At 40.4% G+C, this 17,420-nt stretch overlaps 4 protein-coding genes across 4 annotated transcripts; 1 reads left to right on the plus strand and 3 right to left on the minus strand.

Moving 5' to 3' along the window:
• Positions 1-964: 964 nt before the first annotated feature.
• On the minus strand, positions 965-2,639 carry LOC131462143 (olfactory receptor 6N1-like). Its single transcript, XM_058633128.1, has one exon. The coding sequence runs from the start codon at positions 2,614-2,616 to the stop codon at positions 1,672-1,674; it is 945 nt and encodes a 314-aa protein (XP_058489111.1). The 5' UTR covers positions 2,617-2,639; the 3' UTR covers positions 965-1,671.
• Positions 2,640-5,608: 2,969 nt separating this feature from the next.
• LOC131462144 (olfactory receptor 5P6-like) lies at positions 5,609-6,820 on the minus strand. Its single transcript, XM_058633129.1, has one exon. It carries the CDS (start codon positions 6,818-6,820, stop codon positions 5,879-5,881), a length of 942 nt encoding a protein of 313 aa, XP_058489112.1. The 3' UTR covers positions 5,609-5,878.
• Positions 6,821-9,195: 2,375 nt separating this feature from the next.
• LOC131462148 (olfactory receptor 10A6-like) lies at positions 9,196-10,723 on the minus strand. Its single transcript, XM_058633132.1, has one exon. It carries the CDS (start codon positions 10,721-10,723, stop codon positions 9,788-9,790), a length of 936 nt encoding a protein of 311 aa, XP_058489115.1. The 3' UTR covers positions 9,196-9,787.
• Positions 10,724-14,134: 3,411 nt separating this feature from the next.
• On the plus strand, positions 14,135-15,424 carry LOC131462147 (olfactory receptor 11A1-like). Its single transcript, XM_058633131.1, has one exon. It carries the CDS (start codon positions 14,239-14,241, stop codon positions 15,175-15,177), a length of 939 nt encoding a protein of 312 aa, XP_058489114.1. The 5' UTR covers positions 14,135-14,238; the 3' UTR covers positions 15,178-15,424.
• Positions 15,425-17,420: the final 1,996 nt, after the last annotated feature.

Here is a 17,420-nt window from a genome sequence, read left to right on the forward strand (position 1 = left end):
TAAAAATAAACTGCTGAATAATCAGACATATCTACCAGACTCTAAAAACTTGAGATAAGTGAGATAACCTGAAGAGGTCATTTTCAAAGGAAAGTGAATTGGCTGAGGTTGGGCCCGATTATCTGACACGCTAAACAAAAATAATTTACTCAGACTTCAAAATAAGTTGAACGTTTTTATTAACAAAAAAATTAAAGAAATAGCGGTCCTGGGGTTGTGTGTTTTAGGGTCACATGTTCAGGCTTTAAACATTTGTGGGTTGTTGAGTCAAAGTAATGATTAATTATATATTGCACATTTTAGTGGTGATTTAAAGTAGCAACAATTGTGCAGAAGTCACAAAATAGAAACATTTTTCTTTTATTTTTGTTCATAAAATGAATTAAATCTCATTTTTAAACATTTTGACTACACTTTGCTCAGGTTTGTTTATATAGTTGGTGAAAATGAAAAAAACTTCATCAGATTGCCCAGGCTGTGCTGAAAAAAGGATATTCTTGATATATAAATGATATATTGCACTTATAGCCTCTGTATATATTGTATGTTTAAACATAGTAATGTAACAAAGCAGCTGAAATGCTCTGTGTTCTAAGCGTTAGAACACATGTCTTTGCATCCACATACACACACACATGCAGTTTTTCTCAAGCATGAACTACATAAAATCAAAACAATGTTTTTATTTATTTTAAACATGTTCCACAAATAACAGAAGGACACAAATAGTTTTACAAAGTCCTGTGGTTTATTTCAAGGTTGGCCTATACACGTGCCAGTGCCAGTGTTTTCCTTAACAGGTAAAAACGTCAGTTTACTTTTTGCAGTTCTGAAATTCCATAAATGTAAGAAACTATAGTTCTTTTAAATCTATATATCAAATTTATGACATTACTAAAAACCATTAACCTAAAACCAGGTCTGTGTACGTTTTAACATAGTAATGTAGAAGAAGAAGCAGCAGGATTAACATCTCTGCCCATCAGAGGTGGAAATTAATGAATTACATTTACTCACATAACTGTAATCGAGTAGGAATTTTAGTGCACTTTTTAAAATCATTTTTAAAACTTGTAATTTTACTTTTAAAGTTCTGTACTTTATATTTTAAATCACATCCAGTACTGAGTAAAAAATGTTGCACCAGAAACTTTGGCAGTGAATGATGAGGACAGGTGAATAGACGCTAATGAAAGTCCCTAAAGTGAGTGAGAAATTTGCAGCATTTGTGGCCTTTGACCCATTTTGACTGATACATTATGTGTTTAAGTTTGCCTTTAATTACAAACAATGAATGTAAGATGTGTAAGAAAGAACCCCAACCTTGTTAAAGTCACCAAGTAACAGTATCTTTTCTCTAAGTACATTTTAAACAAGCTACTTTTCCTACTTTAACTTGAGTACATTTTAGACCAGTACTTTTACATTATCTTATCAAAATAGTGGTACTTTTATTTGAGTAGAATATTTTAGGGCTCTTTCCACCTCTGCCGCCCATATACATACAACTGTCTGTTCCCCCCTACCACAAAGTAATATCAAAACTAAAACAATCAACACACCTTAATATAATGGAACAAACAATTATGATTAATTCATGACTCCTACAAATAGATATGTTGTACAACTACGCTTATGCTGTGACTCCACAAAAATGATAATGTCACTCCATCATTTCCTGACAGTCAAACCCTTACACACCACACGTATTTTGGTCAGGACGAGTCCGTGCATGAGCGGGTTAAAGAACGGCTGACCGACGAGCCAGTACAGGGACAAGAAGACACGCGCAGTTGTGGGGACGCGGCTCATGTCAAAGCGGCCCTGGACGATCTCAAAGAACGCCCCGAAGGAAAAGTTGATGAGTGAGGCCAGGTGAGGCGTGCACGTGGTCAAGGCCTTCTGCCGTGTCTGACTACAACTGTTGAAGCAGACCCTGAGGATCCGCATGTACGAGCACAGGATGAGGAAGATGAGCGACACGATCACGGTGAACATGTACACGAGCCCGTACACGTTGTTGACCCTCGTGTCGAAGCACGACAGCCGAACCACGGAGAAGTTGTCGCAGTAGACCTTGTCGATGGTGTTGCCGCACAGCTGCAGACTCAGCGTCAGCCATATCATCACGACAGTGGCCAGCACGCTGTACAGCCACACGAACGCCGTGAGCGCGCCCACTTTGGCGGCCGTCATACGCCTGTGGTACTGCAGAGGGTGACAGATGGCCAGGTATTTGTCGTACGACATGACGGTCAGTGTGCATAGCTCGACGCTGCCATAGAAATGGATCGTGTAGATCTGCAGGAAGCAGAAGAAGGTGGAGATCGTGTGAACGTCGGCGAGGATGTGGTGCAGCAGCGCTGGAAACAATCCCGTGCTGCCGTATAGTTCATTAATAAACAGGCTGCACAGGAACAGATACATGGGCTCATGGAGACTTCTGTTCATACAGATAACTGCAATCAGCAACACATTAGCAAAAATGATCAACAGGAAGTAACACAGCACAACCAAGAAGATCACATATTTAACTGGGCCAGGGTCAGAGTAAGCAGCCAGAGTGAAATGGGACACCTGAGAGGAGTTCAACAAAATCTTCATCCTCCTCCTCATCCTCCACACTCACTTACTGAAAAACATCTGTTACTGTCAAAGATCACTGTACACTAAGACATGAATGACACAGCATCACACACACAGACTGAGCTGATGCTCTCAGTCAGCCTTATTTTAAACATGTGCGAGGGAGAGGTGACACCCACTGCAGCACACACACGCACGCACGCACACACACACAGCTGCAAACACATACACGCACACACAGCTGCACACACAGCTGCACACACACACAGCTGCACAGTACTGTGGATACCTGAGTGAAAGTACCAGAAACCACCCTATTTGTTCAAGAGTGAGTGCATATGGGATGGGGGGGGGGGGGGGGGGGGGGGGGTCTTGGGGTCCTCCCCCAGAACATTTTGAATCTGGTAGATGTGATTTCCTATATTCTGGTGCATTTTTGAGAGCTGGAGAAGGGCAATACATAAATTTGTTTGGATTTATAGCCTTTTGCTTTTTGACTTATTAAGGTAGTGACTTGGGCTTGGGCTTCAGAGCCCCTTGACCTCTTGGGCCCGGTCGGCTCATTCATTAATACATCCTTGCTCACATGCCAGCAATGTTTTGGGGCTCCCCTGGCCCTTGGCAGAACCCTGTATTAATATAGACGTTATTTACACCAAACCAGACACATTCTACGGAGCCCCTAAAGGGACATCGAAAAAAAAAAAAAAACGTTTCTCGTGCGCCCGAGAAAGTATCTCGTGCGCACCAGAAAGTGTTGTGTGCGCGCGTGATGTCCCTGAATGCAGTTTTAAGATCATTTGAGGCGAAATTAGTCATTAAGAATTCAAAAATGTGGTTTGTGTATTAAGATATGATGTATTTATAGTTTGGCAGCGACAGTATCGGAGGTGATTAGCCCTGCCTCAGCGGACGCTCGCTGCGTACAGTGCGTGGGGCAGTGAAGGTCACCTGAGCCTCTTGGGCCAATGAGGTGTTGTGAGGTTTTTTTTTCAGCCCTGTGAGTTGGACATGGATGTATTGTTACGACTGTGGCTAAGACATGGTGTTGACTTTTCCCTCCTAAAATGGCAGAAGAGATAGAAAACGTAACAAGTACCATGTGGAAAATAGATATATTACAGCAGTGCAGTGTATGTATATGTATGTCCACAGGAGGAGTGTGTGTGTGTGTGTGTGTGGGGGTGGGGGGGGGGGGGGGGGGTGCTGTGCCAATCTCACGAGATACTTTCTGGTGCTTACGAGATATGAGATTGATGTCCCTTTAGGGGCTCTGTAACATTCTAACCTTAGAGGGCACTTACATCACAGATTTATTTTAAACGTTCATATTCAAAGTGAAGCACTAAGTATGGTTTACTTAAGTTAAATAGAAAAATTCATTCATTCAATCATGTCACTTGTTATGTAATATGTTTAAAAACAAGCAAACAAACAAAAACCCAAACACTTGATTGGGGGCCCCCTTGTGGCCAGGAGGCCCTTAGTTCACCTATGCCTCAGGCCGGCCCTGGAGAAGAAGAGGCTGGATTTACTTTGTAGGGAACATGTTTCCCCGCAGCCTGCCGCGTCTTCCCGTCCCCACTTCCAGAAACACTTCCACAGCATCACACACGCAACATGAAAGTAAAACCCTTTTCTCTTCATGTGAGTAAGCAGAGCCATATTGGCATCCTCACTGTACACAAACACACGCACGCAACCAAAAACCAAGTTTGTGTTATGTTCTTGTGATGTTTTAATCAGTTGTGTACAGGGGACTGGCAGGTTTGTGGTATTTGTGATATGTCCTTTGCTTTTTGTTTTGTATGTTTTATAAGTTTTCGATCTTGTGGAAAAACTTGAAATAAAATATTGGGGGGGGGGGGGGGGGGATTAAAAAAAACTGAGGAGTTAGGATTGAGCCATCGTGGCTCAGTGGTAGGGTGAGTTGTCTTTTAGCTGGAAGATTGTGGATTCAATTCCTGATTCTGCTAGTCTATATGTGTCTCTGAGCAAGACCCTTAACCCCATGTTGAAGTGTGTGAATGAGTATTAATGCTGTGTGAATGTTAAAACTATAGTGTAAAGCAGCTCATCAGGACTAGAAAAGCTCTATATAAATACAGACCATTACCAACTCTTCCTCTTCTGATTTTATTTGGTAGTGACGAGTAACAAAGATAGTTAGAGTAGTGGAGTTAAAGTAAAAGTTGCTAGAAGAAGAGATGACTCGAAAGGTATTTTTCAAAGACATTGCAGTGGGGTTGCTGTCGCTAATGTGCAAGCTGAAGCTGCGCTGAATTACTGACCTCAAGCATTTGAATTTGTTTTTGAAGTTTAGTTTGAAATGAATTGCATGACAAGAAGTTGAAGTGGTTTAAATATGTTGAAATGGAAATGAATCTAAATGGAGTTAAAGTCATTGGACAAGGATGAATAGACTAAAATATACATAGCTGGGAATGGTGTGTTGAATAATTAGTATTTTTGGGGAATAAACACAAATTCATATTTGGGTGGAATGAACTTTAAAGTGTTGTGTGTGTGTGTGTGTGTGTGTGTGTGTTTTCTTCTGTCCACTGTGATTAGATGATGTGAATCAGGTGTGTGTGTGTGTGTGTGTGTGTTCTCTTGTATTTGTGGTTTTGTGAGGACCAAAACGCATACAAACCATATAAATTGGGGACATTTTGGCTGGTCCATCTTTAAAGGGCTTTTTCAGGGTAAAGAACTGGTTTAAGGGTTAGAATTGGGTTTAGGTTAGGGTCAGGGTCAGGGTTAGTTGTGATGGTTAAGCTTAGGGTAAATCGTAAGGGAATGTATTATATCTATGAGGGTCCTCACTATGAATAAATTGTGTGTGTGTGTGTGTGTATGTCTGTTGGATGGAATCAAACCCAGGTTTGAGACTTGCTCAATAATAACAATAACAATACAATAATTTATTAACAGTGACTACTGTGATATAATTTTCTTCAGGTTCAGTATACAGTATATTGATGTGGTTACACATTATGCAAATGCGGTGAGATGCCAACGACCTGCTTTTTCTGAACAGTTTAAATGTGAACATTTAAAACATTAAACACTAGACAAAAAGCAGAACAAGAATAAAAGCACGCACTTGTGTTACTATAAGTTACTCTTTGTCTCAAGCTGTTCATTTTGGAGGCAAGACGCTTGCGCACTCAAGTTCTAGTAATATTTTGCATTTACATACAGCCAGTCCCCGTCCAGACCACAGTGCAGCTCTGAAAGCAGTTTCACTTTGTCTGTTCTGCTTTGACCGTTTGGTCCGTTTGTTGTTCACTCACACTTTTCTCCTAAATACCAGGTTCTTGTAAACAATGCGTATCTTGGACATTTGCAGTCCGTACAGTAGCGGGTTGATGAGTGGCTGACACGTGAGCCAGTACAGTGACAGGGCGATGCGTGCAATGTTGGGTATGTGACTCATGTTGAACCTGCTCTGAATGATCTCGAAGAACGCCCCGGTGGCGAAGTTAAACAGCGAGATCAGGTGAGGCACGCACGTGCTGAGTGCTTTCTGCCTCGCTTGTTTGGAGCCCATCACACAGACTCTTAAAATCCTCATGTACGTGTACAGGATCAGCATAATGAGGCAGAAGATGATGGTGAATATGTGCACCAGGCCGATGATGTTGTGCACGCTCGTGTCAAAGCACGACAGCCTGATGATGGAGTAGTTGTCACAGTAGACTTTGTTGATGATGTTCCCACACAGCTGCAGAGGAGCGGTCCTGCAGTACACGTAGAAGATGTTGTTTAACAACGGATACAGCCAAGTCAAAGCAATGAGCCATGGGATCTTAGTGGCTGTTAGGCGCGTGTTGTACTGCAGAGGGTGACAGATGGCAAGGTAACGGTCGTATGACATCATGGCTAAGGTGAAAAACTCCACACCACCATAGGAGTAGAGGCAGAACACCTGCAGGAGGCAGAAGCTGGCAGAGACGATGTGGACGTTGGAGAGTATGTTCAACATCAGAAATGGATACATGCCCATGCTGCCGTACAGTTCGTTCACAAACAGGCTGCACAGAACCAGGTACATGGGTTCATGTAGACTTCTGTTCATACAGATAACTGCAATCAGCAGCACGTTAGAAACAATGATCATCACATATAAACACAGCACGATCAGGAAGAAGGGGTATCTGAAGAGGCCGGTGTCCACGTACGCTCCGAGAATAAAATAAGACACCTGAGTGGAGTTTAATAGGATCTTCATCTTAATCACTGTTCATACACGGAGAGAAACAGGCACAGTTCACTTCTTCTCATACATAACATACAGGGGACAGAATGTTTAGTCCTATAGTGATCTAAACGGGAGCAAGACTTCTGCACAAATAATTGAATCTGAATAATCTAAATGTGAGTCAAATGTCAATGTCGACTGTGCTGTATTGAATGTGTTGCGTTATTTACTGTGAGCACTATATATAAAATCGCTGTTTGTCTGCAGGATATAATTACAATGTCTCCTTGTGTATATTATATTGTATTCTGCTCCCTCAGATCTGGCTGTGATCTGACAATTCAATTAGTCAAATCAGAGAGGTAGAAAAAAGCTACAAGCATTTAAAACGACCACAAACACATTTTTGTGTACATCTCTGCAAATAAGCAAAGTACATAACCATATTTCAATCATTATTTACAAAGTACGATAATCATTGATATGGAAATACCCAGTAAAGCAAAAGTACATATACACATCGCTAAAAGTACATGACACGAAACCTTTCACATCATGTATGTCAATATTCAGCACAAATAAAAATGAGTTTTTTTTAACTCGTGGATCAACAATGCCACTTTCTCCTGAAAGGTAATCTTACTCACATATACCCCAAACCCGAGCGAAACTCACGACTCTCAGCCTCACTGTCTGTGTCTGAGCACACATACACACACACACACGCTCGTCCTGCTGCTTTCAACTTGCTCAGGTCAGGTGACTCCTGCACTGTGTGACCACTGACAACATGATGCAATTTATCTGCACAACTGCAGGCCGCACCCACCCATGACAACCCACAACCTGACAGATCGGATTATTAATATTAATAATATTGTGGAGATTTTGATTATCAGGTGAGATGAACAATGATGAGTGATGTGTTACGTTGAAAAGCTTTATTGAAGACCTCTCAGATTCGAGGAGAACTGCAAGAGACGATGCCGATCATCTGAACAGTGAGGCATCATCGCAGGTTCTGGCAAGCTCCATGTCAGGTCTGATACAGATAGTTAGTAAGCCTTGAGATAGTGTGTCCGGTCCATTACATTACATATCATTTAGCAGACGCTTTTATCCAAAGCGACTTACAATGGAATTGAGTACAATCAGCCAGGGGTGGAGTCGAACTTGCGACCATTGCGACCATGATGTCTTTCGCAAACAGGGTACCGGTCTTAACCACTGAGCCACTCCACCCCCGATGCCTGGTCCAGATGCCTGGCGCCTTGGTATCTAGGGAGAGAACCTTGAAAGGCACCTAGTTTGTATCTTATCGTAATTTATTGCTGTTTATATTGAAGAATATAAGTAATTCAATTAAAAATTGGCTGAAGAATTTTCTCTCACAACTGTAACCCGGATGACCATGGTGTTTGCATGTTCTCCCCATGTGTGTGGGTTTTCTCCAGGTTCTCAGGTTTCTCCCACAGTCCAAAAACATGCAATTGACAGCAGGTGTGAGAGTGAGTGCTGTGATGGACTGGCGATCTGTCCAGGGTGTACCCGCCTTTCGCCCTATGTCAGCTGAGATTTGGTCCACTGTAGTTGTTTTAGATTGCTTTTAAATAATCTATTCATTAAATGACTCAGGTTTATATTGGAAGGCCACGTGGAATCAATTGGAGGGCCGCATGTGGCCCGCGGACCACAATTTTGAGACTGCTGGTTTTATTGATACTGATACTGTTTGACAATGTTATTTTAAACAGATGACATGAGAAGACTCACTTGTAACAAGAGTACACTTAACCGCATAACTACTTTATTGGGGCTTTTCCATTTCAAAGCAGGTGCCACAGACACGCACACATTTCTTCATTCAGACGTTAATCACGTTGTTCAACTTCCTCACTGTCTTTCTGTCCCAACCTCTTGTTTTTCATTTGAGCGCTCTCTCTCAATTTATTTGATTCTTTATTGTCATTGTATAAACAAACAACGACATTTCAGGTGCACCGTAGCTTAATAAACATTATATATTTTTTTAAAAAGGTAGAAAGAATATATTAAAAGTATATTAAAGGAGCCAATTCAGACACAAATACAGCAACTGTCCCCCATTTCTGATCAAACATTGTGACAATGGAAGAATCTCTAATTAATCCTCGCAATTACGTGATTCATCAGTAATAACCATTAGTTATTGGATTGTGACACTTTGTAGCTTATTTGATTAGTAACCTCAATTAAGTCATTCATCTGTAATATTAAAAATAATAATTTGTTTTCCAACACATTTCTAACAATATTGACAATATTGTCTTTATTCAGTTTTTTTATAGCAAATATCAGTTTTCCACCAAAACAAAATATAATAGAACCAAAAACAATGAACTCAGAAAACACAAATCTCTGCCAATGGTTTAAAAATGTAATTATTTCCTCTCTTTGCCATTAACTTTATGCACAGAAAATGTCATCCTAAACAGTCTCACCAGTCCACCACAGGGCCAGAGTGTCTTATATCCTTCTTTTCAGCACAACCTATAGGCAAGCTGAAGAACTATATAAACACACCCCAGCAAAAAGTACTTGAATTTGTGAAATTTGGAAATACGTCACATTTTGGCTCGTTTTTAATGACAAAAATAAAAATAAATAAAATAAAAATGGTATCTTTTGATTTTTATCTTCTGCACAATTATTGATATCTGTTTGTTTTTTTTTGTTAAATATGCGATATAAAATGAATCGTATCTTTGACTCAACAACACGGAATAAGTATTTTGTAAAGCCTGAAGGTGACCTATAAACACACACCACCAGGATGTCCACATAAGGAGTTGTGTATTATTCCCACAGCAACCCAAAAAAAGGGTTAACCTTCGCATGTGTTTGGACTGTGGGAGGAAACTCCATACAGTTTTAAAATTATTGAAACGCAACAAAATATAATACACCATATAAAGCAGTAAGTGTGTGTGTGTGTGTGTGTGTGTTTGTGTTTGTGAGTTACATTTCAGCAGAGATGAGACTTTTACAGATGACTCTCATTTTGGACAAGTTGAGGCCATAAACCAGAGGATTTAACAGCGGCTGACAAGTGAGCCAGTACAGAGATAAAAATATCCTCATCATGTTGGGAATGTTATTCATATTAAACCTGCTCTGCATGATTTCAAAAAAGGCCCCACAGGAGAAGTTGAGCAGGGAGGCCAGGTGAGGCGAGCACGTGCTGACTGCCTTCTGCCGCGTCTGCTTACAACCCGAGAAACAGATCCTCAGAATCTTCGCGTACGAGACGAAGATCAGCGCCAGGGGCAGGAAGATGGAGCAGCACGTGACGAAGAGGCCGTAGATGTTGTTGACCGTCGTGGCGCCGCACGAAAGCTTCACGATGGAGTAGTTGTCGCAGTAAACCTTGTTGATGACGTTCCCGCACAGCCGCAGAGTCGCGCTGAGCGACGTCATCACCGCGCACAGCAGCAGGGGACATAACCACGCGAAGGCGATGAGAGCAGCGATTCGGTTCCCCGTCATGTGTGTGCTGTACTGCAGGGGGCGACAGATGGCGAGGTAGCGGTCGTAGGACATGATGGCCAAGATCAGGTACTCGCCGCCACCGTACGAGTACAAGCAAACGTTTTGCAGGAAGCAAAAGGGGGCGGAGACGGAGTGAACGTCGGAGAGAATGTGAAGCAGCAGCAAAGGAAACAAGCCTGTGCTGCCGTACAGTTCATTCACAAACAGGCTGCACAGGAACAGGTACATGGGCTCGTGGAGACTTCTGTTCATACAGATAACTACAATCAGCAGCACGTTAGCAACGATAATAAACATATAGAAGCACAGCACCGTCAGGAAGATCACATATTTAAACAGACCAGGGTCTAAATACGCATCCAGAGTGAAATGTGACACCTGTGAGGAGTTCAACATCATCTTCATCATCTTCAACATTCTACAGACTCTCACACACACACACTCACTCACACAAAAGACAACACTTAGCACAGTAACAACAATATTAAGTACAAAGTGTCTCTTGTCAGTTCACCCTCCCGTGAATGGCAAACAACAAACACTTTTCATACAAAGCGATGTGATTGAACACACACGTCCATCACCTGCTGTTTACCACGTAAGCGGATAAATAAAATCACAAATCAAGTAAATAACAATTTCCTGCTGGAGCAGAATGTAACAGATACACGGAGAAAGTCAGCATAAATGACAGTAAAATTTTACCTGAAAATACAGAGCCTTAGTTTTTTCATTGTTTTGAAGATACAATGAGGATATACAGTAGAAGGGCTGTTGTTTTTGAAAAATATGGATATTCTCTGCTGCCCTCAATGTTCCAGGACTGAGACCCTCTGTAGGTTTTTATTCTAGTTCCTGACGATTCTGGAAGTTTCTGACAAACAAGTGGGACTAAGACCAAAAACAGGCAAGAAAATGAGAACATGAGTCAGCATCAAGCATCACCATCATAGTCATTGTAAGCAGCAGCAGCAGCAGCAGCAGAGATCACAGTTCATCTCATCACATTTCACTAAAGCTGTTGGAGATGATTCCCCTTCGAGACAGCAGTTTACCACATCAGTGTGACAGACGCAGCACACTCCTCACTGCTCTGATCCTCTGCTGCCACAACCTTTAATGTCTTCACTCAGAGGGGGGGGGCATCCACAGGATTGTGACCTTAGGAGCTTGAGGGCAGGGACTTTTATTTAGGCCACGTCCAGCGGGAAACGGCACAAAACGTAAACGATCTTCTTCTTTGCCGTTTTTAACAAGTTTTCCTGTAAAGACGGCAATCTCTCCGACCACACAGAACCTCCTGAAATGACTCAAAGCGCTGTAGTACATATGCCAGGACTGTAAGTTACGCTGTAACACTCAAAAACAAAGAAGCGGAATTTTACACATTACATATAATAACAGAAACTGAGACAAAATGAGCCGAGTCCGAGGAACGAAACGTAGCGAGCAAATCTACCGACTTTCTGTCATAAAACGAAATACTTCCTACAAAAAGGAAAAGCACAATTTTGCCGCAAGAGTGAGATCCATCTATTTACTGTAGAACAATCACTGATCTGTTTTGTAAACCGTAGCTTAATAAAACGTTTATTTTACGGTTCAACACTTTTTCACCCCCGTGTGTGTGAAATCTCTAAAGACATGAAAGGATATGTTATAGTGATATCGAGCGTCTTCTCAGGCTGACTTTAGTTACTCTTCATTGACAGTAGTTGGTAACTCTGTCAGATAATCTCCAAACACAAGACCGTGAATGTGAATGAAGGTGAATATGATGCCATCGTTTTTCTAAAGTAGCTTCTAAGTAGTTTCTAAACCTGTTTCCGTGTGGATCATTCCATTCACACTTTTTAAAAAAATGTCTTCTGCATCAAATAATCTTTTTTAAAATACATCGTGACATTTTGTCATGAAGTGTGAAGTCTGCGTCACTTTGCAAACTGCTCACACCAAAAGTCCCTTGCAGACATCAGGGATTTTTGTTTAACAGCCAAATAAACCACTGAACATATTCTCTAAAGGTTTAGACTTCAGTTGACAGACCCCAGAAGAGTTACTGACAGATCTGTCAGTTACCTGTTATTTGTTAATTCACTCAAACCTTTGTTTAACAGACAACATGGCCAATAGAACAACAAAGTTAAAATAAACCCATACCATTAATAAACTACAGAGCCCCTAAAGGGACATCGGAAAAAAACAAAAAACTAAACGTTTCTGGTGCGCACAAGATACTTTCTCGTGCGCACCAGAAAGTATCTTGTGAGCACGAGATACTTTCTGTTTTTTTTTTTTTCAGCCATGTAAGTTACGGACATGGATGTATTGTTACGACTGTGGCTAAGACATGGTGTTGACCTTTCCCTCCTAAAATGGCAGAAGAGATAGAAAACGTAACAAGTACCATGTGGAAAATACATATATTCCAGCAGTGCAGTGTATGTATATGTATGTCCACAGGACATACATATACCACGCCTCAAATGATCTTAAAACTGCGTTCGCGGACATCACGCGCGCATACAATACTTTCTCGTGAGCATGAGATACTTTCTCGTGAGCACGAGATACTACGTTTAGTTTAGTTTTTTGTTTTTTTTCGATGTCCCTTTAGGGGCTCCGTAATAATCAGTACTGTTTCCAAAACTAAACTAATCACATCAACAAACGTCATGTGATTTGCAGTGTCACAGCGACAGTGACTGTGATTGGCTGGAGAGCGATATCAATAACCCAGGACATGTTATTTGGTGCAGAGCTCAGTCTGTTGAACTCGAGGAACGTGAAAGCAAATGATGACAATGTGTTTTTAAATAATGACACTGAAAGTAAAACTGTCTCATTTTCTCCACAAGTTAATCTGTGAGAGTAATTAGTTTGCACATCACTGTGAATGGTGAGTTCAGATACTGTTTTGATGTTTTCTCTTCACGGTGTTTGTGTGTGTGTGTGTGTGTGGAACAGTTTCCGCTCAGTGTGACATCAGCTGACTCCACTGCAGCTGTTCAATGTCGGCCAGCACTTGATGCCACTATAACCACATCTTTTTTGTTTTATTGTAATTTTTAATCATTTTCCTGTTATTAATGTAACATGTTTTTCTACATTTGCACAGTATTTGTATCTTCATGTGATTGTTTAGTTGCATTGCATTGTTGTTTTTTTCATAACTCCAGAATGAGCCTTGTTGATGTCAGGACCTGAGACAGTTCTACGGAGGACAAATGTAACATCTTTAGAGTTTTGATGCTAAATGAATGGACTTAGGTTCTTGATGCACACTTCACACTTCACTGAGATGTTGCTAAATCTTACACACTGTGCCTTTAAGAGCAACCCTCTGCCTTTAAACTGAGCTTCATTTGTCTTTATTTTATCTACTCTATATTTAAGTCTACTCCTTTGCTATTATTTTGAAGAGAGTTAAGAGTTATTTGCTCTATATATTCTTATTGTTTCCTTTCTTTCAGCTTCTCCCTTACATCCTACAGTAAACATCATCTATTTTTGTACTTTTTCTTATTTACTGAATTATCATGACTGACATGTTTATCTTTGAATTCTGCCGATTCTTGTTCACTCATGAATAGTTTGATTATACGCAGGTTGTTGAGATTTATGGGAGCCTTTTCTCGGCTCAGTTTCTTCAGTTTTATTTACTTAATATGTTGTCTGAATGGCTGGTGATGCTTTGTTTTAACATGTGATGTCACATTATATGTAAAGAGCTGCATAAGTACTATAAGTGTGTAAGTTATAGTACTTCATACGTTTATATATTATAGTCATTTCTTCCTCATTGTCTGGAAAACACTTCAGACTAAAATAGTTGTACATAAACAAACTATTATCATTAATATCATTACTGTGATAAACAACAGTTACATGGTAAGTCTGTCTTGTGTTTTAGGGTGAAGATGATGAAGATGATGTTGAACTCCTCACAGGTGTCACATTTCACTCTGGCTGCTTATTCTGACCCCGGTCTCTTTAAATATGTGATCTTCCTGATTTTGCTGTGTTTCTATGTGTTGATCATTGTTGCTAACGTGCTGCTGATTGTAGTTATCTGTATGAACAGAAGTCTACATGAGCCTATGTACCTGTTTATGTGCAGCCTGTTTGTAAATGAAGTGTATGGCAGCACAGGCTTGTTTCCAGCCCTGCTGCTTCACATGCTCTCTGACGTTCACACCATCTCTGCTGTTTTCTGTTACCTGCAGATCTACTGTGTATATTCTTATGCCACAATTGAGTTATTCTGCCTCACTGTCATGTCCTACGACCGCTACCTCGCCATCTGTCGTCCTCTGCAGTATCATGCATGTATGACAAGCAAAACAATCGTGTTGCTCATCGCCCTGAGTTGGTTGTTCCCTCTTCTTGCAATCATTGTTTTGATGATGCTGACTTTACATCTGCAGCTGTGTGGAAACGTCATCAACAAAGTTTACTGCGGAAACTACTCCATTGTGAAGTTGGCGTGCTCTGATTCAAGAGTCAATAACATTTACGGACTTGTGTACACGATGATCTCCATTGTTTTCCCGCTCATACTGATCTTGATCACGTATGTGAGGATTTTAAAAGTCTGTTTCTCTGGTTGTAAACAGACGAGACAGAAAGCCGTCAGCACCTGCACACCTCACCTGGCCTCGCTGCTCAACTTCTCCTTTGGCTGCTTATTTCAAATAATACAGAGCAGGTTTGATATGAGCAGTGTCCCTAATATTCTGAGCATCTTATTATCGTTGTACTTCCTGACGTGTCAGCCGCTGTTCACTCCGCTGCTCTACGGACTGAAAATGTCTAAAATCTACACCATATGTAAACGTCTGCTGTGTGGTTGCCGATGAATCAAAGTGAATTACTGTCATAAGTAACGTTTAATGTCACTGGAAACTGAATTAAACATGTTTTTTTTTTTTTTTTAAAAAACCAAACAAACAAAAACCAAACAACCTGTTTATTGGGATATTTAACATATTTTTAAACATAAGCCATAACAAGACATCACATTCATTAGAACAAAATACACATCACATACAAACACACCACTCTGACACTCCCATAGCCCAGCATTTTAAGAACTAATAACTTTTACTAAACTACCTACGATAGTTTAATAACTTGAATCTCTTTAAGTTTTATTGCACGCACACACACGCGCACACACACAATAAACATTCACACACTAGTTAGCCTGACTGCCACAGCTACACTAGCCTACAATCTTAATTAGTTAGTTAGTTAGTTTGTAAACCTGCAATGCAAACACAAAACCCGGAGTTAACCAACAAAAGTATACAGTTATTCATGTGCCATTTCTTCTTGTTTTGAAACACTAGCACTGCTAGTTTATAGACACTCGCTTTCAGTTAAATGAAAATGAAATCAACAGGTTAGACAACTGCGCTTTGTGACGAACGTCTGGAAATCCTCATAATCAATATAAACCTTAAAGTAAGACCAAAGACAATACAGCGATCATCATTACCGTATTCTGGTTTACAATACTCATTCCCACTCATCTGCATAGACAAATGATCAAGAACATAATCCTAATAATCAAGAACATAATCATAACATCTATCACTTATAATAATACTGTATATACAGTATATATATGGAGCAATTGTTTCACCTGCTGGAAAGTTCTACAACATAGGTTTACTTAAATCCCACTAATGCTTGAATTACTGTGCCCAGAAAAGGTTTCCATAAGTGTCCAAACTCTTCAGCTCTTCCCCTGGATACATATAGTAAGTCAGTCTTTCCAATGTAATACAAGACGCCATCTCCGTCATCCACAAATGCACAGTAGGCCCTTCTGTTTTCCTCCAGGATAGTGCGATGATTCTGCTGGCCAGCAGGAGTGCAAAGTCTATCCAGGATGTCTGTTTTGAGTTAACACCAGTCCTTTGGATATATACCCAGTACACATAGGGCGCTTTTCCACGACACAGTCCCGGCACAGTGCTTTTTTTTGCTTGTCATCAGTGATAGAAGCTGTTCTACTACTAAGAAAAGTACCAGGTACCAGGTACTATTGCTAGTGGAAACGCAAAATATCCACCGGTGAAAACACGCCATAAAACAGGATGAAATCACTTTAAATTATTGGTCAGAATCGTTGCAGATAATATAAACCTTCTTTGGTGAAAAACAAGATCATTGTAAGTGATGAGGCCCCCTCTCTTAGCACTTCAAAATAATTAATTGGGACTGTATGTTGGCGAGCTTAAAGTCACACATGTGAAATATGAATCATTTGCATTCACAATTCACCATAAACAACTCTATATGGCAATGTGCAATAACATAATTTATGTTTATAAATACTACCAATACGAATAATCGGTACTGTTTCCAAAACTAAGATCACATCAACAAACATCCCGTGATTTGCAGTGTCATGGCATCTCAGGTTCAGCCCTGTCCACAGTGACCGTGATTGGCTGGAGAGATATTAATAACCCACAACACGTCATTTGGTGCAGAGCTCAGTAACGTGAAGGCAAATGATGATGGTGTGTGTTACTAAATAATGACACTGAAATGTTTCATGAAGAGAAAGAAGGAGTGAAACCGTCTCAAGTTCATTTTAATCTGTGAGAGTAATTAGTTTTCATGTCACTGTTTTACAACATACTGTGAATGGATGAGTTCAGATACTGGTTTGATGTTTTATCTTCAAGGTGTTTATGTGTGTGTGGAACAGTTTCCCACTTAGTGTGACATCAGCTGACTCCACTGCAGCTGTTCAATGTCGGCCTGCACTTGATGCCACTTTAACTGCATCTTTTGTATTTTTATTGTAATTCTCATAATATGTTATGCTCATTTGACTGTTATTGCAATATATTTATAAACACAGAACTTAAATGTGTTTAGGTCTGCACTCTGCTGATACTTGACGTGTTCTTGTCTTCCTTCTTGTAAACCACCAACCTTTTTCATATCCTCAGTTTTTTCTTACATAATTTCTAAAATTAGAGCAAAAATCTACATAGATTCTTTATGTACACATATTTTACACACTGTGCCTTTAAGAACAAGCCTCTGGCTTTAAACTGAGCTCCATTCATTTGTCATTATT

The sequence above is a fragment of the Solea solea genome, chromosome 7 (genome assembly GCF_958295425.1).
Source record: "Solea solea chromosome 7, fSolSol10.1, whole genome shotgun sequence".
Classification (NCBI taxonomy): Eukaryota; Metazoa; Chordata; class Actinopteri; order Pleuronectiformes; family Soleidae; genus Solea; species Solea solea.